At 44.8% G+C, this 18,203-nt stretch overlaps 2 protein-coding genes across 5 annotated transcripts in view; one reads left to right on the forward strand and one right to left on the reverse strand.

Moving 5' to 3' along the window:
- The window catches only part of DDX58 (DExD/H-box helicase 58), a 36,792-nt gene extending 34,678 nt beyond the window's left edge, over positions 1-2,114 (forward strand). For both annotated transcript variants that reach the window (XM_035016508.1, XM_035016509.1), the window contains one exon: positions 1,540-2,114. In XM_035016508.1, coding sequence (XP_034872399.1) covers positions 1,540-1,836 — 297 coding nt within the window. In that variant the 3' untranslated portion in view covers positions 1,837-2,114. The remainder of the gene's footprint in view (positions 1-1,539) is intronic.
- Positions 2,115-6,358: 4,244 nt separating this feature from the next.
- The window catches only part of ACO1 (aconitase 1), a 53,521-nt gene continuing 41,676 nt past the window's right edge, over positions 6,359-18,203 (reverse strand). For all 3 annotated transcript variants that reach the window (XM_035016510.1, XM_035016512.1, XM_035016511.1), the window contains exons 16-21: positions 17,923-18,027; positions 17,058-17,200; positions 14,487-14,634; positions 10,076-10,198; positions 8,092-8,277; positions 6,359-7,211 (exon numbers count right to left, since the gene is read on the reverse strand). In XM_035016510.1, coding sequence (XP_034872401.1) covers positions 7,098-7,211; positions 8,092-8,277; positions 10,076-10,198; positions 14,487-14,634; positions 17,058-17,200; positions 17,923-18,027 — 819 coding nt within the window. In that variant the 3' untranslated portion in view covers positions 6,359-7,097. The remainder of the gene's footprint in view (positions 7,212-8,091; positions 8,278-10,075; positions 10,199-14,486; positions 14,635-17,057; positions 17,201-17,922; positions 18,028-18,203) is intronic.

The raw sequence follows: 18,203 nt of genomic DNA on the forward strand, positions 1-18,203 counted from the left end.
ATTATTATTTTTGTTGTTGTTATGGCCATGATATTTTAAAAAGCCAAAAAAGTTTTGAAACCCTTAACAATGAAGAAGCAGCAGCTACTTAATTAAATATTATGTAGCCACTAAAAATAATGGTCATACTAAATGAATGGGGTATCCTGGGTTAGATCCTAGAACAGATAAAGAATATTAATTAGAAAAAGTGGTAAAAATCTGTAGATAACAGTAAGGTTCCAATCCTAATTTCTTAGTTTTGACAAATACACTGTGGTATGTTAGATGTTAGCATTCAGGGAAGCTGGGTGAAGGGGATACAGGAAATGTCTGGACAATTTTGCACTTTTTCTATAAATCTAAAGTAATTCCAAAGTAAAGTTTATTAAATGAAATGATCACAAAGCTTATGTATAATGAAAAACTTCTTACAAATGATGGTGAAGTAGAAAAAATAACAAGGATACAAGGTTGTAAATATGCTGGGACTTTAGGAGTGTGAAATAATAGCAACAAAACCACCATCACCATCAACAACAAAAACGTCAAAAAATTATCTTTGTCCAGAAAAAAAGACTAGAGGAAATATATTGAAATATATTACTATTTTGCAGTGAGACTCCATGATTTTTTCTCTCTACTATTTTATGTTTTCTAAACTTTCCTTTTGGGATATGGATCACTTTTATAATGAAAACAAAATATCTCATTTTAAAAACATCTGCCGGTTAGTTTTCTCTATTTTTTTTTTCTTAAAAATTTTGGATAGAAAAATCTCCAAAGACAAAAATGGGCTGTAACTGCATTGCTGCTGATAGAGGGGAAGCTGGTTCAGATGATGAGTTATTAGGATTGTCCTTGGTCTTTGGAAAGCTGAAGTCTCTAATCAGTCCATCTGTTTGAGCGAGAAGCGGAATATTAAGGGTGGTACTAGCAAATTCCCATGCCTTTATGAATCTGCTTCTTTAGCTAGAAAAGGTCCTTTCAGCTCCAATTTGAGTGATTTTTCTATTGAAATGGCCCTCTGTGACTGTTTCCCCGAGGGGCTGGCATGTTGGGTCTGCATTTGTTCTGTAGAGAGTGGCCTTTCTTGGGACTCTCAAGTTGGCTGTAGGTGGAGCTTCTGGACACATTAGTCTGTGACCCTCTGCAGATCCACATTGACCTTTCATTGTTCTCTGTATCCTTTGGATTGTGTCTGTCAGGTGAACCCAGGCTTTGGAGATCTTCAACAAATACCCCCTTTTGTTTCTGAATTAATAAAGAACATCTATTTTCAGAAGCTCAGTTGCCTGGAAACTTCTTAGTCCTCCTCTTCATGAGACGGCCCCTATCACCTCACTTGCATCCCCACCCCCACCCTTGTAACTGGGAATCCGGTTGTATGGATTCTAGCTGGCCTTCAGGTGAATGCATATTTCCTTCCTACCCCATCTGTAAAATAAGTGGGATCCTATCTGCTCTGCATCTCAGATTGTGGTGGAGTTTTTTAAAATCACAGTTCTGTCCTAGTTCTAATGTTGTGTTTTGTGTGTTATTTAATCCCTTCATCTGTAGGACTGCCATTACGCTGTGGTTGGAGATGCTTTCAAGAAGTGCTATGTGAGTAAATTACACCCCAAACCAAAGACCTTTGGGCATTTTGAGAAGAGAGCAAAGATCTTCTGTGCCAGACAGAACTGTAGCCATGACTGGGGAATCCATGTGAAGTATAAGACATTTGAGATTCCAGTTATAAAAATAGAAAGCTTTGTGGTGGAGGATATTACAACTGGAGCTCAGAAACTGTATGCCAAGTGGAAGGATTTTCCTTTTGAGAAGAGATCCTTTGATGCTACAGAAATGTCCGAATGACCTCAGGACCTCAGTCTTTAGCTACAGGGAATGGACCTTGACTGAAGAAATCAGCCCCAGTGGGTACAGTCACGGATTGCGTGTACCACTGTGAAGCTACTTTACCCAAGCTTGTATCAAACTGAGTACGTCACTTAACTTCACCCTGTTTATTGTTTTCAGCAGTTTGAACTGTATCACATATGTAAAGCACAAGTGAATCACAGCACTAATACTCTGTAGGCCAATGGAGCTCTAAGTACTTGGGAAAAATTAAAAAGCCTTAACTTCTTTTCCTATCCTTCCTTTCACAACTGCCTGCCAGTGTACACCCAGTAGCCACACTGGAATGAATGAATGAATGAACAAACGAAACGTTGAAAGTGTTTCCACCATAAACTGACTTTTTTTTTTTTTTAAGATTTTATTTATTCATTTGACAGAGAGAGAGACAGCGAGAGAGGGAACACAAGCAGGGGGAGTGGGAGAGGGAGAAGCAGGCTTCCCGCCGATCAGGGAGCCCGACGTGGGGCTCGATCCCAGGACCCCGGGATCATGACCTGAGCCAAAGGCAGACGCTTAACGACTGAGCCTCCCAGCCGCCCCCATAAACTGACTTTTGCCCTTAGTATACTGAAATTGTTCTTAAGTCCTGTAAGACTGCCCCACCCCATCCCACTTCAGGCATCAGTTGCAAATCCAGGTAATCATCTGTGCCTCTCACTGACAGGCTATAGATCAGAGGTTCCCATGACCTCCTCCTTGAATTTGATTAATCTGCTAGAGTAGCTCACAGAACTCAGAGAAACATTGTATTTTCTTAATCACCGGTTTATTAGAAAAGGGTATAACTAAGGAACAGCCAGATGGAAGACACGCATAGGGCAAGGTGTGGGAAAGGACAAGGAGTTCCCACGTCCTCTCCAAATCTCCACCTGTTCACCAGGTAGAAGCTCTCCAAACCCTGTCCTTTGGGTTTTTATGGTGGCTTTATTATATAAGCATGACTGATCAAATCACTGGCCATTGGTGATAGATTCAACTTCCAGCTCTACTCCCCAGTTGTCAGGGGGTGGGACTGAGAATTCCAGCCCTAGAATCAGAGTTGGTTGTTCTGGCAACCAGCCTCATCCTTAGGTGTAGTCCAAAAGTCATGTCGTTAGCATAACAAGAGACACCTTTGTCCCTTGTGTCACTTAGGAAATTCCAAGGGTTGTGGGAGCTCAGTGCCAGAAATGGGGACGAAAGTCAAATATGTATTTATTATATAAATCACAATCTCACAAGTGTCTCTTTTTATCTATGATTGCCTTTTTTGGATGCTGTTGTTTCAGAACTCTAATAGGATGTTTAAAACACCTACTGGAGATTCGAGAAAAGTTCTTTCAAGTATCTAAATGGTGTCCAATTTGGATGAAGGTGAATAGTCCTCTCTTCAGCCAACAGAAGGCAGACTGAAGGTGAAACAAAAATATCTTAGAATTTCCTTATTGGATTTTTTGCCCCAAGTCAAGCCACTGCGAGGCATAGAGCCTGGAACAGAGTTAGGCACTCGGTTACTATTTACTGAATGAAAAAACCTGGTAGGTAGCATTTTAAGAATGGCAAACTCTTGACTGATGCCTAAATGCTGGTCATTGGATTTCTCGGCCAAAAGCTGTATGTCGGAACCAAGTGGGGAGTCTTTTTCATGGGCACATGCCCCACCCCATTAGGACATCCTGGCAGGGTGTCCAGCCATGGGTACTTTGTGAGGTTTCTCAGGTGGTTTAGATACAACCAATCACACACCCGCAGGACCTTGTTTCTCTATGGTTCCTGCCAGTGCTGACATGGTGATGGGTTTTTGACCGGAAATGAGAAGCTGCCTTCGGTCAAATGCCTGATTGTGTAATAAGGGCTGTAAACTCTGATTCCTGTCCTTACAACTGATATTACTACTTGAATTTCTTTAAAAAAATTAAAAAAAATTTTTTTTTAATTTAAATTCAATTTGGTTAACCTGTAGTGTATTATTAGTTTCAGAGGGTAAAACTGATATTATTACTTTAAAAGACAAACCATCAGGTCAGCATTTTCTCAAGCAAGTCCTGTGGAACACACACGCTGTGAGATGCTCTAACGAAAACATTCTGTGGTCAAGACAGGCTCCTGAACCAAATGCTGCCAGCCCGCCCCTCAAATGAGTGAGTCATTCACACTTTAACTGTCATTGTGTGGCACTGTGTCAGTTCTGTGCTAACAAGACCCCTTGAACTCAGTGGTTCCCAAACACGCTGACCCTGGAACCCTGTTATTCACGGGACACCGCTCCCATCCTGTGGAAGCACCACAGCAGGTATGCAGCCCTGACGTGGACAGCCAGCCAGCCAGCCAGAGCCAAACCGGAACGATGTTAACTTCAGGACCATACCAGGTACTCTCGTATCATACCACGTAATAGAAGTACGCATTTCACGTAGCAAATCTGCACTTAATATGCAGGCCTCCGTTCTTGGGGTGCAAATTATTAAAACTATTAAAACTCTCAGCTATAATTATATAATCTTTGTGATAATTAGGCTGTCTGGGTGAACAAAAACTACTTGGGTGTTAAATTCTGTTTGTGGTCATGACATTTGACAGCTTCCTCAGAAAGTAGCCAGGGAACCTTACTGTTTTTCCGGAAGTAAGTCTACATTGCTTCTACGTAACCCTGCTGGGTGCTCCGCTGTCCTCACATAGCCTTGAAAGGGAAACTGGGCCCAAAATATGGTTCTTCATTTTGGTGATTGGAAACTCCCAACTTTAGCTTAGAGAATACTGGGAGATAAATCTCTTAAGATCACAACTACTAACTCTTACCCCAGAGCTGCTGGTGGCCATATCCCCGGGCACATGGAGCAGCCCTAAAGAATGAGGTAAGACGAGAGGAGAAATGATAGGGAGGGAACCTGAGTTTGAGCCACTAGATCCAGTCAAGCCTACGGCTGTGGCCACCTCTGTTCTTCAAGTTCTATGAGCCAGTTATTATTAACATTTTTGCTTAACCAGTTTGAGTTGTGCTTCTAATAACACTATGAATCATGACTGCTACACCCTTACACTCTCACTCTCACCTACTAATGTCTGTCCCAGAGCCGAAGACACATGTGCTAAAATAAGTCTGTGGGTTAACACAGTGTGCACACCAAAGAATGCTTGGTTTCTTAGGAGGCGTAATGGATTTAGAAAACTGTTAACAAAGGAGATGAGACTCCCACGGAGAGGAAGGGGACTGGCAGGCACCTTGAGCAAGAAGCAAACATTTCGTTTGGAGTGAGAGGACTAGTGCCTTCTTGAGAAACTAGGCCTAAGGAGTTTATTTATTCAGTCTTGTTATGGGCCAGGGTGTGACACTGGGCAAGACATTTTATTAATGAACAGGATGGAGGGTGCATTTGGAGGTAGAGGAGTCCGGAAGCGTACTAGAAGTTATGGCCACAAGAATCTCTGTCTCCACATAACCACTGAGTGTGAAGAGCTAGACAGCTCCCCAGAAGTGTAGTAATGAAGAGCTAAGGTGGTAGAGGTCTGTTTTCTCAGCCCTTCTTTGTTTTTCTGTGTTAGGACTGATCCTTATTTGAAGGTCATAGGCTTTTTTATACAACAAGGTTCTGTTTGTAATCTTTTTTTATGAACACAAGCTGGGTCCCAGGAACCTCAGGGGCAGGGATGCTCACTAACCTGTCTTGTCCCTCATCTTGGAAGAGGTAGAAACAGGACTCAGTCCTGGGTGTTCTGATGTCCAGGCCATACTCTCTGAGCGTTAAATTTGAGATTTTTAAAATTCATTACAAGGAGATCAACCTGTGAGCTCTAAGGTACCCTGTTATGAACTGCATGTTTTTTGTGTTCCCCCAAAATTCGTGTTGAAGCCCTAACCCCCAGTGCGTCTCTTTGGAGATAGGGCTTCTAAGGAAGTGTTTCAGGTTAAATAAGGTCGTAAGAGTGGGGCCCTGATCTGATAAAATCAGTGTCCTTACATGGCTCCAGAGAGCCAGCGCCTCATCTCCTCACACACGCATTAAGGAAAGACAGGTAAGGGCACAGCAAGGGGGTGCTGGCTACAAGCCAGGAAAAAAGTTCTCACCAGAAAAGGAATTGCCTAGACACTGGATCTTGGACTTCTAGCCTCCAGAACTGGGAGAAAATATATTTTTGATGTTTGAGCTACCCAGTCTATGGTATTTTGTTACGGTAGCCGGAGCAGACTAAGACATGCGCCCCCAATATGATGTCAGTGATGAACATAAGCAGATTAACTATAGGGCACAAAAATAGAAAATGGTGACCTGCTCACCATACTTACATACTGCTACTGCTACCTTCTTGTCTGCTCCCAACCGGGGCAGAGGAATCCTGTTCCTCAGCTCTTCCACGTCCCCCCATATGGTACAGCTGTGGTTGTAAAAGCGGAACCTGAAGGTCACCCGATGCTGCAGTCTGAGACTCGCTCTGCTCGAAATATCCCCAGACTAGAGCCTCACACACATTACACAATTCAATTCCAAAGTCAACAAGCTTTCCTTGAAAATAGATTTAATCTTCCTCAAATTACAAATGTTCTAAGTCTCGCTCCAAAACCACCTCCAAAGTTCTCCTCTTGACAAATGAATTTTCTGGGGGAAAGTTTTGAGGAGAGTAAAAGAAAACATCACATTTTTTTTTAGTGTTGATCCATCTAACGGTACATAATCAAAAAATGTCAGTGTCTGACCTGTCCACAAGGTGTCTGGATCATTCCTTCCGAAGGAAAAAGGCAGAGGGGAGAATCACAATCACCGCTGTGATTTGAGAACATTTTTATCTACCATGTCAGTTAACACTGGTAATAATATGCAAAGACCAGTGGCCCTCAAGGGAGGGTTTCATGGAGCAGAGGATAACAGAGAGGAACAGAAACGAGGACAGGGGATGCCTTCTGAGAAGACTTATTTGTGTCCAGCTGTTCATAACAGGCCAAGAGTGAAAAATCGACATTCTGTGATCAGTGACTTTACAGACAAGCTCAAGTTCTCTCTTTCTGGCACTACTGACATTCCCACCATTCTAGCTTCCAAATTCTAGAAAAAGAGAAAAAGATCCACAAAAATAGAGGATGTCGGAACTGCGCATTCTGTGCCCAGAGGAATGGCACCAGTTACGTCAATGCAGGGAGGCCGGCACGCGCAGGGGATGCTCTGCGCCAAGGGCCCTGCAGGCTAGTGGCGCTTCGCTTCCCCGGGTGCAGCTCCAAGCACAGGGCTCCGAGCACAGCTGACCTACTTGGCCATCTTGCGGATCATGTAGTTGAGGATGCCCCCGTTGTGGAAATAAGTGAGCTCCACGTCCGTGTCGAACCTCATGATGGCCTGGAAGGTCTTCCCGGTATCCAGCTGTGATGACAAAGAAGCAGAGGAGAACCAGTGGGGGAGGAGGCCAGGCAGCTGTGTGAGGAGGGATGCCCCCCCCGCCCTCAGGGCTGCCCCTCAAAGCGTGGTCCGCACACCAGCGGAGCCAGCAGCACTGGAGGGGCGTGCCGTCCCTCGCTCCAGCCCAGCCCAGTGAATCCGGGGCTGCATTTGGACAAGATCCCCAGCCGACTCCTCTGCACAGTAAAGCACCATGGGGTACAAATGATGGAGGTGACGGACACCTGAGGACCAGGTCTCTCGGGGCAGCAGCTACTAGTGAGGCTAGGGATGGTATTTTCTAGACCCTCTCTGGGAGCTGCGGGTTGGCAGAAGTCTCATTAAGGTTGTCCCCTAGGCAGCTGGTCCAGCTGCTGACCCTGGGGCCTCGGCACTGGGTACCTGCCTCGCCGCACCTCACCTCGGGAGCTGTCGCTTTTACCTTTTGGCTAATCAAAACCTGGAGCCTGGGGTGAGGCTCAGGAATGCGGTGTGTCTGTTCACATTTTGATAATAAAAAAGGTGTTTTTTTTAGATCATGTGAAAATGTCCTGTCTCCGAGCTTCTAACACTCTTTTCTGGGCTAAAGAGAGATTGGGAGTCAGAGGAGACAGTGGGGCTGGTTGGGGAGAAGAAAGGAACTGATGGTAACTCCATGAGTAAACAGAAATAAGTAATCCATCAACAGGTGCCCCCCCCACTGTGTTGTGAAGGCAGAGCAGGCGCCAGCAGAACTCATAGGTCTAACGCACTCCTACTCACTGCCTGTTTTCCTTCCCAAGTCCACTCATTTCCTTCTCGCGGGTTTGATGATGAACACACGGTCCCGTTTACTTGGGCCTGGCATGGGGAAGCTCCGGCTTACCTTGACCTGCACTTTCATTCGTGGTGTGAGGTTTTCTGGAATGATGATGGAGTATCGTTCCCGCCCTGTGAGTCCCAGGGTGTCTGCGGTCTCCCCAGGGAGATATTCGAGGGGAATCACCCCCATTCCCACCAAGTTACTACGGTGAATGCGCTCGTAACTTTCAGCCAGGACAGCTTTGATTCCCTGAGGAGCCAAGACAGTACTTTGGACACAGTTCCAATTTTCTTTAGATATACAGAAACTTTACAAAAGGCTTCTTCAGTCAAAACTCCTCTCACACCTAACTTCTTTGTAAGTACCAATGACTTGTTTACATAAACAGTTACTCTAGTTACAAGTAACACAGCAGCTGGTCTGAACTGACTGCCTACAATGCACAGGCAGCATAATAAAGTGGCTTCTCCCATCCCACCCTCCACCAGCCCTCGGAGGGAGATGCTACCATTGTGCCCTCTTCACCCACACGGTCAGTGGTGTCTGGTAATTGAACTCATGCAGTTTGACCACACACTTAGCTGTTTGTGATACAACACCTCTCAGCGCACTTCCATTATATCTGGAATCCACACCGCAAAACAACATAAATTTTTCTTTTATTTCCCTTGAAGAGGTGCAGACACAAAAGACAACCGAAAAAGCAACTTTCAGAACATACTACAGAGAAAGGAAATGATGTGCTGCTTTTGCAATTCCTGTTCAAAAACAGGAGATACTATGTATGGATCTGTGTGCACATGTGTTCACTCTGAGGGGGAGTGGCAGCTTTGTAAACACCTCCGATGCACGTCCCTACGCCGGGTAAGGGCCGCGCGGGGCTGAGAACCAGTCGTCCAGCCCCCTCTGCTGTGAGGAGAGCCCAGCACTGCTGAGCGGCCCAGCCCGGGGCAGCCAGAACTCGGGGCCATTCTGTACGGAAGCCTAGGGCCTAGGGGGCCCCTCGCATGCCAGTTCTCTTGGCGTCCTTCAGCTCTTACGGTCCCCACCGGCTGCATTTCTCCGGCCAGCTCCCAGACCCATCCCTAAAACCCTTTCCTCCTCTGTAATTTCTCTGGTTCTTCTCCGCAGCTTCTAGAAAAGGCAGACTTTTGATATATTACCAAGTAATCAAAGAACATCTTTTGTTCCCCCCACAAAGCAATATGCTTGATAAAAAACAAAACAAAGCAATAGGTGTGATGTTCAAAGAGATTTACAGCTGCCTGCCAGACCCCGCCTTCTTTACTGGACGTGTGGTAATCACCGTATGCGGTGTTTCCCAAGGTTTAATTTGCTCGAGCCATAAATCCCTGAGATTGGCACCAGCTAAGTCATCTTCCCCTACCCTGAGAATGCAGGCTGAGTAGCAGGACTCTTCCCTGCTTCTGGGGCCAGGAGATGCTCCAGAGGTAAGAACCATCTGCTCCCTGCACGGCGCCTCCATGGGGACGCCTCAAGCGGCTCAGGCCCTGAAATGGCCGCAGGTTCTCAAGAGCTGTCTGTCTACATCCAGAGAGCGCGTCCTTTACTCTTGAGAGTCTATAAGCCGACTCAGAGGCAGTGATAGGCCACTTGAAGTGCACTCCCCAAGTCTGTCCAAAGCACCAGCTCCTTACTTTTACCCTTCCCTGAACCTCCTGAGGGACAACACGGGAGCAGCGTCCGGACTTACGGCTCGCCTGGGACTACGGCCTGAAATACATGTCCCATCCTCAACCTGAATATTAGGAAAACCATGCCATTTTTCCCCACAAAAAGAAGACCTACATACACACATTTGAAAATAATTTCAGAGACTTCACAGACCCTCCTCCCAACTGCTCCACAGACACATCCAAAGATCCATGGTTCCCAGAATAGGAGTATCTGATCTAAGGAACCGGTTCAACTCTGGATTCCCCTTCACTGAGTGGGGTAAAGGCAGATCCGCCAAGAAGCAGGAGCTGAACAAACATCACATGCTTTGCTGAGCTTGCCTGCTGGGGTCCCTCCACGTCACACTCACCAGGAGGAAAGGGCCCTTGGCCGCCCAGTCTCGGGAGCTGCCTGAGCCATACTCTTTCCCGGCCAGAACGATCAGGGGAAGGCCTGCCTGCTGGTACTGCTCCGCGGCATCGAACACGTCAAGCTGAGGAAGAGAAAAGCAAGGTTTACAGATGCAGCAGAGTGTGGACACAGGCCAGGGGGACCTGGTGAGAAGCACAGGGTCTTCAGTGGCCCAAGTCAATACAAAGCCAACAGAAAACTCAACCAATCAGTGGCCTGTGTTACAAATCTCCAATTCACCCCTACCAATGAATTTTATGTTCTTTTAACTAAAATGCCTAGTTTTTGTCCTGGTTTTAGAAAAACATTCAAATCCTAAGGCATCAAGGGAAAAAAAAGAAAGTCAATCAGATTTTCCCCCCTCTTCCATTGATTAAACTATTTTAAAGCTTAGGAAACAGAGAATCCCACCTAAACCTGGGTTTTGACTCAGTCTAGAGACTCAGTGATGGTCACTTGTGAAGGGTAGCAACCACAAAGAAGGTGACATGTTCTGAAATTATAAAAAATGCAAACATACATACATTTATTTGTTTATTTTAGATAGCGAGTGCGGGGAGAGGCAGAGGGAGAGAGAGAAGCCTCAGGCAGACTCCCCGCTGAGTGCAGAGCCTGGTGGAGGCCTCGATTCCAGGACCCTGAGATCACGACCTGAGCCAAAATTAAGAGTCAGCTGCTTAACACTCTGGGTCACCCAGGTGCCCCAAAATGCAAACTTGTATCAGTCACCCTTCTACAAGGAGGTCAAGGCAGAGACAGTAGAAACACGGGTGGAAGCACAGATCAATACTGAACAGGAGAGGATTAACTAGTATTTTGGTATATATGAGAAACATCTTCCACAAACAGCTTCATTTGTTTCTCACAAGAATTCTGAATATTCTCTGTGCCAAGACTTCACAAAGACATTTGATATCATTGCTGGTGATATGAAACAATTGTTCTTCCTGGCTACTTAAGTAAAAAAAGAAAAAATCCCTCAAGAAAGGGTTTCCTTCAAAAGAAGCTCTAAAAAGGTGTGTAATCAACCTCTCAAGTAAGCTTTCCCAAATTACTATTTCGGTGGGCTGATGGAGCCTGTGGTTAGCGCCACATGGTGTTACCCAAATCTGGGGAGCTTATAAAGCAACGGCTCCCTACACATTCCCTCTCTTCTAAAGATGACGATGGGGCACCTGGGTGGCTCAGTTGGTTAAGCAACTGCCTTCAGCTCAGGTCATGATCCCAGGGTCTTGGGATTGAGTCCCTTGCTCACCAGGGAGCCTGCTTCTCCCTTTCCCTCTGCCTCTCTCCCCTGCTTGTGCTCTCCTGCTCTTTCTCTGTCAAATAAATAAAAAAAATCTTAAAAAAAAAAAAAAAGAGGACATAAAATTTGGTTGTTTCTTCCGTTATTGTTCCTCTGTATCTCCAGTATTATATTTAAACTACCAGTTCTCTATTTCTCCATTTTTGTTATCTATCAATTTCCTGCTTTAGTAGGGATTTAGTTCTCCCTCTCTTTTTAAAAAGATTTTATTTATTTAATTGAGAGAGAGAGAGTGCATACGTGAGTGGAAGGAAGGACAGAAGGAGAGGGAGAGAATCCTGAAGCAGATTCCCCACTGAGCGCAAAGCCCAATGCAGGGCTCGATCCCAGGACCCCGAGATCATGATCTGAGCTGAAATCAAGAGTCAGATGCTTAACTGACTGGGCCACCCAGGCGCCCCGGGGATTTAGTTCTCTCCCCAGCCTCCCAATATAATTATGTCATACGTTTTGGCTAAGTCAGTATTTGGTGTTTGCACTACATTGACTATGTGAATGTTATTTATAGCTGAGACAGGTAATGTACTCTGAATTCCTTTTCTTGGTAATCAAAAAAATTTCCATTGGAATTAATTATTTTCTTTTTGTGTGTGTACCCACCTGTTTCTATGTCACTACCCATCAATTAATCCCCAAACACTCTGCCTAAAGTATACATCTTCTCTAAACACATTCAAATGTATCAGGCAGTCTGTCATTTAAAAATCTTTTCCATAGAGATCTCTCTCCAGGAGCTTCAGTCCTATTCTAATTTGGACTGATTCTTCTCTAGAGATGGTGCATTCCTGTAATGGAAGAATCTTCCTTCACCAACATCCTGGGAATTCCCTGCATTTCCTTTTCCTGGATCCTACAACTTCCCCTTTTTTGGCTTATTCTCTCATTTTGGTAAAATGCATTCACCAAGTAGCTTCCTGAGACAGGGACTGAGGAATATTTTTAAAGTTTTTGAATCTGAATGTGTTATTACTTTAACATGGGACATGGTATTTGGGGGTGCAAGCCAGTCTAAGTTTCCAGTGTTGGTTTGAGCACTTCTGATCTCCAGCACATTGCACAGAAGCTGTTTTTCCCCCTTTGGAAGTTTCTAGATCTTCTTATCTCTGCTGTTCGTAACTTCATACTGATGCGATTTGGAGCTGGTCTTCCGTAATCATGTGGGTATTCAGTGGATGTCATGTGGAGTCGGATCTTGAAGTCGGGGAATTTTCCTTGTGTTACTTCCCGGATAATTTCCTTTCTTCTCTTCTTAGCATCTCTGTTTAGTCAGATGCTGAGCCCCCTCATTTCAGTCTTTAATTTTCTTATATTTTCTCTCTAATTTTTCCTTTGTCTTTCTGGTCTATATTCTGAGAGATTTTCTCAACTAATCAACTTTTTCTGTGAAAATTTTTTAGGGGCTTTTTTTGTTGTTGTTAACAGCCTTTTCTTTCTTTTTTAATTACTATTTTTTATCAAGAGCCCTTTCTCGTCCTTTGATTACTTCATGCCAACAGAAAATCATTTCATCACTCTGAGAAGATAATCTTTTCTTCGTTTTCTTCTACTCTTTGCATTATCTCTGTTTTCTTTCCCTTCCCCACCGTTCTTTGTCTAGGTCTATCTTTCAAGTTCAAGGCTTGGCTCAAATGTCTGTGCATCTCTGATTCTGTCTCCTTATTTAAGATGAGGCTCTGACCATCTGACCAGAAGTTCTATGTCATGGCAGGGCTTGTAAATTCGTGAAGTTCACTGTGACAGCCAATACACAGGAGTCCCCCCAAGTGTCTATACTGCACATCTTTCCCCTTGTCTCTTGGGCATTCTACCAGCTAACTATCTTTAATAGTTTGTTTATCATCCCTGCTCTTCACTGAACACCTACCTACTGGGTGCTGACTTTGTGTTGGGTCCTGGTGATCAGTGATTACCTATAAAGAGTTTGCTTTACCAAAATATAATCTGTTACAAGTGAGGTGGTATGGGTGGTGATAAACCGCACTGATGTTGGAGCCAGACTCCCTGGGTTTTGTTTTGAAGATTGATTGATTGATTGGGGGGGGGCGGAGGCAGAGGAAGAGAGAGAAACTTATGCAGACTCCAGGCCTAGTGCAGAGACTGTTGGCGGGGCTCGATCTCACAACTCCAAGATCTCGACCTAAGCTGAAACCAAGAGTCGGATGCTCCACCGACTGAGCCACCCAGGTGTCCCCAGACTCCCTGGGTTTTAATCTCCATTTTTATTATCTTAAAAGATGGACAATTATGGTACCTCCCTCAAAGGGTTGTTATGAGGATTAAATAAGTCAATGTAGGCAAAGAGCTTAGAACAGTACATGGGATGTAATAAATTCCATATAAATACTAGCTGTTATTATTTTTAAGTAAGTCAGGAGGGTGATTTCTCAAGTAACAAACAGTTCTCAAGCAGTTTTGCAGCATCTGCTGGGAAAGGAAGCAACACCGAGGACCCATGACATGCGCCAGATACTCTGCTCTGTGTTGTATACACGTCTTTCCATTTAAGCTTAAGCCTCAGAACCTTACAGGGTGGATATCCTACTTCGCAGGTCAGAAAAATCAGGCTCAGAGAGGGCAATAACTTGCTGAAGGCTCCACAGCCAGTATGTCGGACTCAAAGCACAAGCCCTCCCTCCAAGGCATCTGGGAATGAAGAGTTCGCTGTAACAGGCCAACTGCAAAGAGCTCCCGTCAGGACCCAGGCAGGCCTCCGCGGGCCTCTATGTTCCTCCTTCTTGTGGGATGGGGACTTAAATGTTAATAAAGTCATACAATAGCACCTGTTGATAAATATCCTCTATCTTAACCTGGAAGTTCCCCCTTAAATACTCTGAACTGACCACATTTCACTCAGAGCCTTCGTAAATTCAACTCCCAGGAAACCACGAAGCAGAATCTCTAAGCAGGAAGAGAAAGTTGTAAAACTTAAAAGGGCATCTCTATCCGTGATGAACTCTCTCGAAACAAGAGGTAGCATGGGGCTATGAAGAAAAAATGAGACCCAAAGGAAGGTGACTGTGTAAATATCCAACTGCCCAGAGCCTGACAAAGACACAGTACTCACAATTTCTCCAGAAGGCAGATGGATAGTCTGTGGTGCCTGCTTGTTCAAAAGTTTGTTTAATAAGCGAATGTTGGCAAACGTCCCCCGTGCCATGATGGCATCATTACCTCGGCGGGAGCCATAGGAGTTGAATTCTCGTGGAGTCAAGCTAATAATGCAAGCAGGAGAGGAGCTAGGTTAGTGAATGGAGAAAAGATTAAACTTAGCTTCCATTAAGAAAAGAGAAAACCATAGACCTAGATATCCCTCTAAGTCTACTAAGCATCGCTCTCCAAGGCAGAAAAGCTGTTTCTGTATCTTCTGCTGAGGGTAGAGTCAGAGGTCAGAGGTGGGGCAGTGAAAGGGGGAAATCAGCATTCTCCCAGGATCAACTTCTAGTCTTATAAATCTGGGTAGAAAAACCAGGAGGAACTCTAATGAGTATTTATTTTACTGATTCAGTAGGGTAGCCTAGAAAACTTCACAAAAGATAAAATATTCAAAATGGGTAAGAAAAAGGAAACCAAAAGAGTAATCAGTGTGGGCCAGTCAGGTGGAGCCAAGAATGAGGGAAACACAAAATACATTCTGTAAACTACCTGGAAGGAGGTATAAATTTGTCCGCAAGTCATCAAGAACTCAATGTATTGGGCAGACACATGACTGGCAACATGATTTACATTTTTCATAAGATAAAAATCAGAGTAGTGCTGAAGAGACGGAACAGCTCTTCCTGGTCCTGAAATCAAGGAAAAATCTTGTCTGTGGGCTCCAGTTAAAGGATACTTTGTGATAGCAGGAACATCTTACAATTAACACAGCTGTCAGCTCACTGAGCTGTTTCTTAAAATGGTAGGATGTGTGTGTGAGTGGTAATCTGATCTCACGGTAAGATGTGATCTGAAGACTGAGAGAGTTTAGGCTTTAGGAGCAGGTGAGCGTGTCTACAAACTCCTGAAATTATATCCAGAATGTTGGGGATACGTGCACTTTTCTGGGAAGGTATATTTCTTTTCATTCCATTCCCTATACAGTCCATGTCTCAAAAGTGTCAACAATCAGCAATCAAAAAAATCACTGCTTGTTTTCTTAGTTTCTTTCTCCAGCCTCAACCGCTTTGTTTCGCTGTTTGTTGGTGAATCCTTTTCTCCCATTCATTCGTTCATTCATTCAACAACTCTTTATTGAGCCCCAGCTATGTGCCAAGAACTGTTCTCAGGGCTTGAGGTAGATCAAGGAACAACACAGATGAAGATCCCTGCCTTTGCAGGGCTTACATTCTAAAAGGTGGAGACAAAGAAATAATCATAATAAGAAAATAAGTATCTTACACAAGTGTTACTAGATTGTGGTTAATAACTGAGGGGAAAAAAAAGTAGATCAAGGCGAGGAGAACAGGAGTCCAGTGTGGGTGACCTCATGGAGGAAGACTTGAACTGGCAAGGGAGTTAGCCAGACAGCTATTTTGGGGAAGAGCATCCAAGAGGAAAAAATAGCCAGCTCAACCAAAGGCTCTCAGGCAGAAGGGTATTTGCCCTTGCCTGGAACATTCAACAAGCGAGGCAGCCACCGATATAGCCAGAGCGGCTTGGGGGAGGGGAAGAGCAGGGATTCGCCGACCCCTCTCAAATATCACCTGCCCTTCTCCGCTCGATGACTCCCACTCGAAGTACAATCATATCCCTTTAGACTCTTACCATATGTGTCTGTGTGTAAGAAGTCCCTGTACATTTAATACAGTAGTTGCCCCGTGTTAAAAAAATCTTGAGATAGACTCCTGTGCATCCCCTGTTCCAGAGGTGGGCTAGCTTCTGAAACTTACAGCACTCCTATCTCTGGGGAACGTGGAATACTTTTGCTCTGAACATGACTGTCCCATAGGATGCACCAGGAGGAGGCAGAGACTGAGTGGGGCTCAGTAGGACAGGGAGGCGTGAAGAAAACACCTTAGCCACCAGGAAAGCGAGATGGGGCCAAGGCCGTTTTCCTCTCCCACTGACAAAAAAAAAGGAAAGAAGGCAAGAAAGAACGAAAAAGGTGTTGGATTTTGTTCTTAGATTAGCTCTGGGCCCATCACTTTAGACGCTGATTCGGGAGGTGCGGACGGGAGACAGGAATGTTTATCTCCCCAGATGATTCTCATGGAAAGTCAGATCTGGGACGGCTCTGATCACTCTCGGCGTGTTAGAGGACAGTAGATAATACTGGTATAGTACCCGTTAAAGTCAGTCTGTGACTGAAGGATTGGTCGATGGACGCGTCAGCGGCAAATCCGTCGTCACTACGTGTCTCAGGCAGGACGCGGTATCGCAGGGCAAGGGACACCCCTGTCAAGTGCGCCACAGGCTGAGAGCAGAGCCCGGACTCTAATGGGGACACACGCAGAAGGAAGATCCCCTCTGCTGGGGTTTCCTTGCTGACAGAATCTCCCAAGGAAGCTGGAAAGCAGCAAACAGATAGGGTGACTGGTTTTCAAGCCTCAGGGTTCACTGAAAAATCAGTCTGATTGAAAAGAGAACATGTGAAAAGAAATACTAGCCTCATTCACTCCATTTTTGCCTTTTAGTCTTTCTTCCCCTCACTCACACTTACCCTCTGTTAGTTAAGTAGCGAGCAGCAGGGCTGTTTCTTGCGATATTTCCAGCCGGAGAGATGTGGTCTGTTGTTACGGAATCCCCCAAATTTAACAGCACGTAGGCATCCACTATAGATTTAGGGTGCTGGATATCCAAACTCTAGCAAAGAATACAGCAAGTTAGTGACGACTCAGGTTTTCTCCAGCAAGTCACCAGGGAGTCTGAACAGTTTCCACAGTGCACTGTGGACCCAAACCGGATGACAGCTGTACATCGCTGCACAGAAAATTCTAGTTTTTTTGGTTTTATCAGGGGTGCTTAGAAAAGTAAGGTGAATTTACTCAAAACATTCACATCCCACTCCTGCAGGGAGGCAAAGTATTGGGACGATTCCCTCAAAAGCAATAGCGATAGAGCTGCAAATGACCTTCTGTCTCCACATCCAGGGAACTCAGATGCTGAGGACAGCTAGAATCCTAACTTCCACTCCCCTCCTCGTCCCACCCAGGAGAGCATGGACTCCTTGATCGTCAGTTATAGGTAAGATTTCCCTTGTTTTTTTGAGTATAAGGTTTAAATATAGCAGGCCCGGGGATGTTTTGCTTGGACAGTCGATCCCTCAGACTTTTCTATGTCCAGGTGGTACGGGATGGCCAGGGCGTCTCCGCACAGCCACACAGAACCCCTGGACAGAGACACTGTAGGCCCACTAGAACCAAATACCCCAGCTTCTTAGAACTCTCCCCAGTATTGTCTGCTTGGGTTTGTAAAGGTTTCAGTGGAATGCGTAGTCAAAGCAAGGGCAGAGGGTAATCAAGTAGATTCTATAAGGAAAGAAACATTTTGAAAAACTTATTTTGTTAAAAATAAAAAAGTCATACCAGGTTTTCAAAGAATGGTGGTGACTTAATGTATGTAGATTTGGGATTCCAGCAATACAGCTTGTCCGATGGGGCTGCTAAGGCATTCCACCTTTCATTCACGGTCTTACAAACAAAAAGATAAAAGAAAAGCAAATCTAATCACATTCCACTCTAAGGGAAGTTTGACATGCAAGAAGAAACTATATATTCTAAGAGTACAATAAAAACCATTCTTAACATAATACCCTCCAGGTACGCCAAGTGAATAGTCAGACAAAGACAGATACCATGACTTCCTT

Source organism: Mirounga leonina, unplaced genomic scaffold (genome assembly GCF_011800145.1).
Source record: "Mirounga leonina isolate KUSES-001 unplaced genomic scaffold, KU_Mleo_1.0 Mir_170, whole genome shotgun sequence".
Classification (NCBI taxonomy): Eukaryota; Metazoa; Chordata; class Mammalia; order Carnivora; family Phocidae; genus Mirounga; species Mirounga leonina.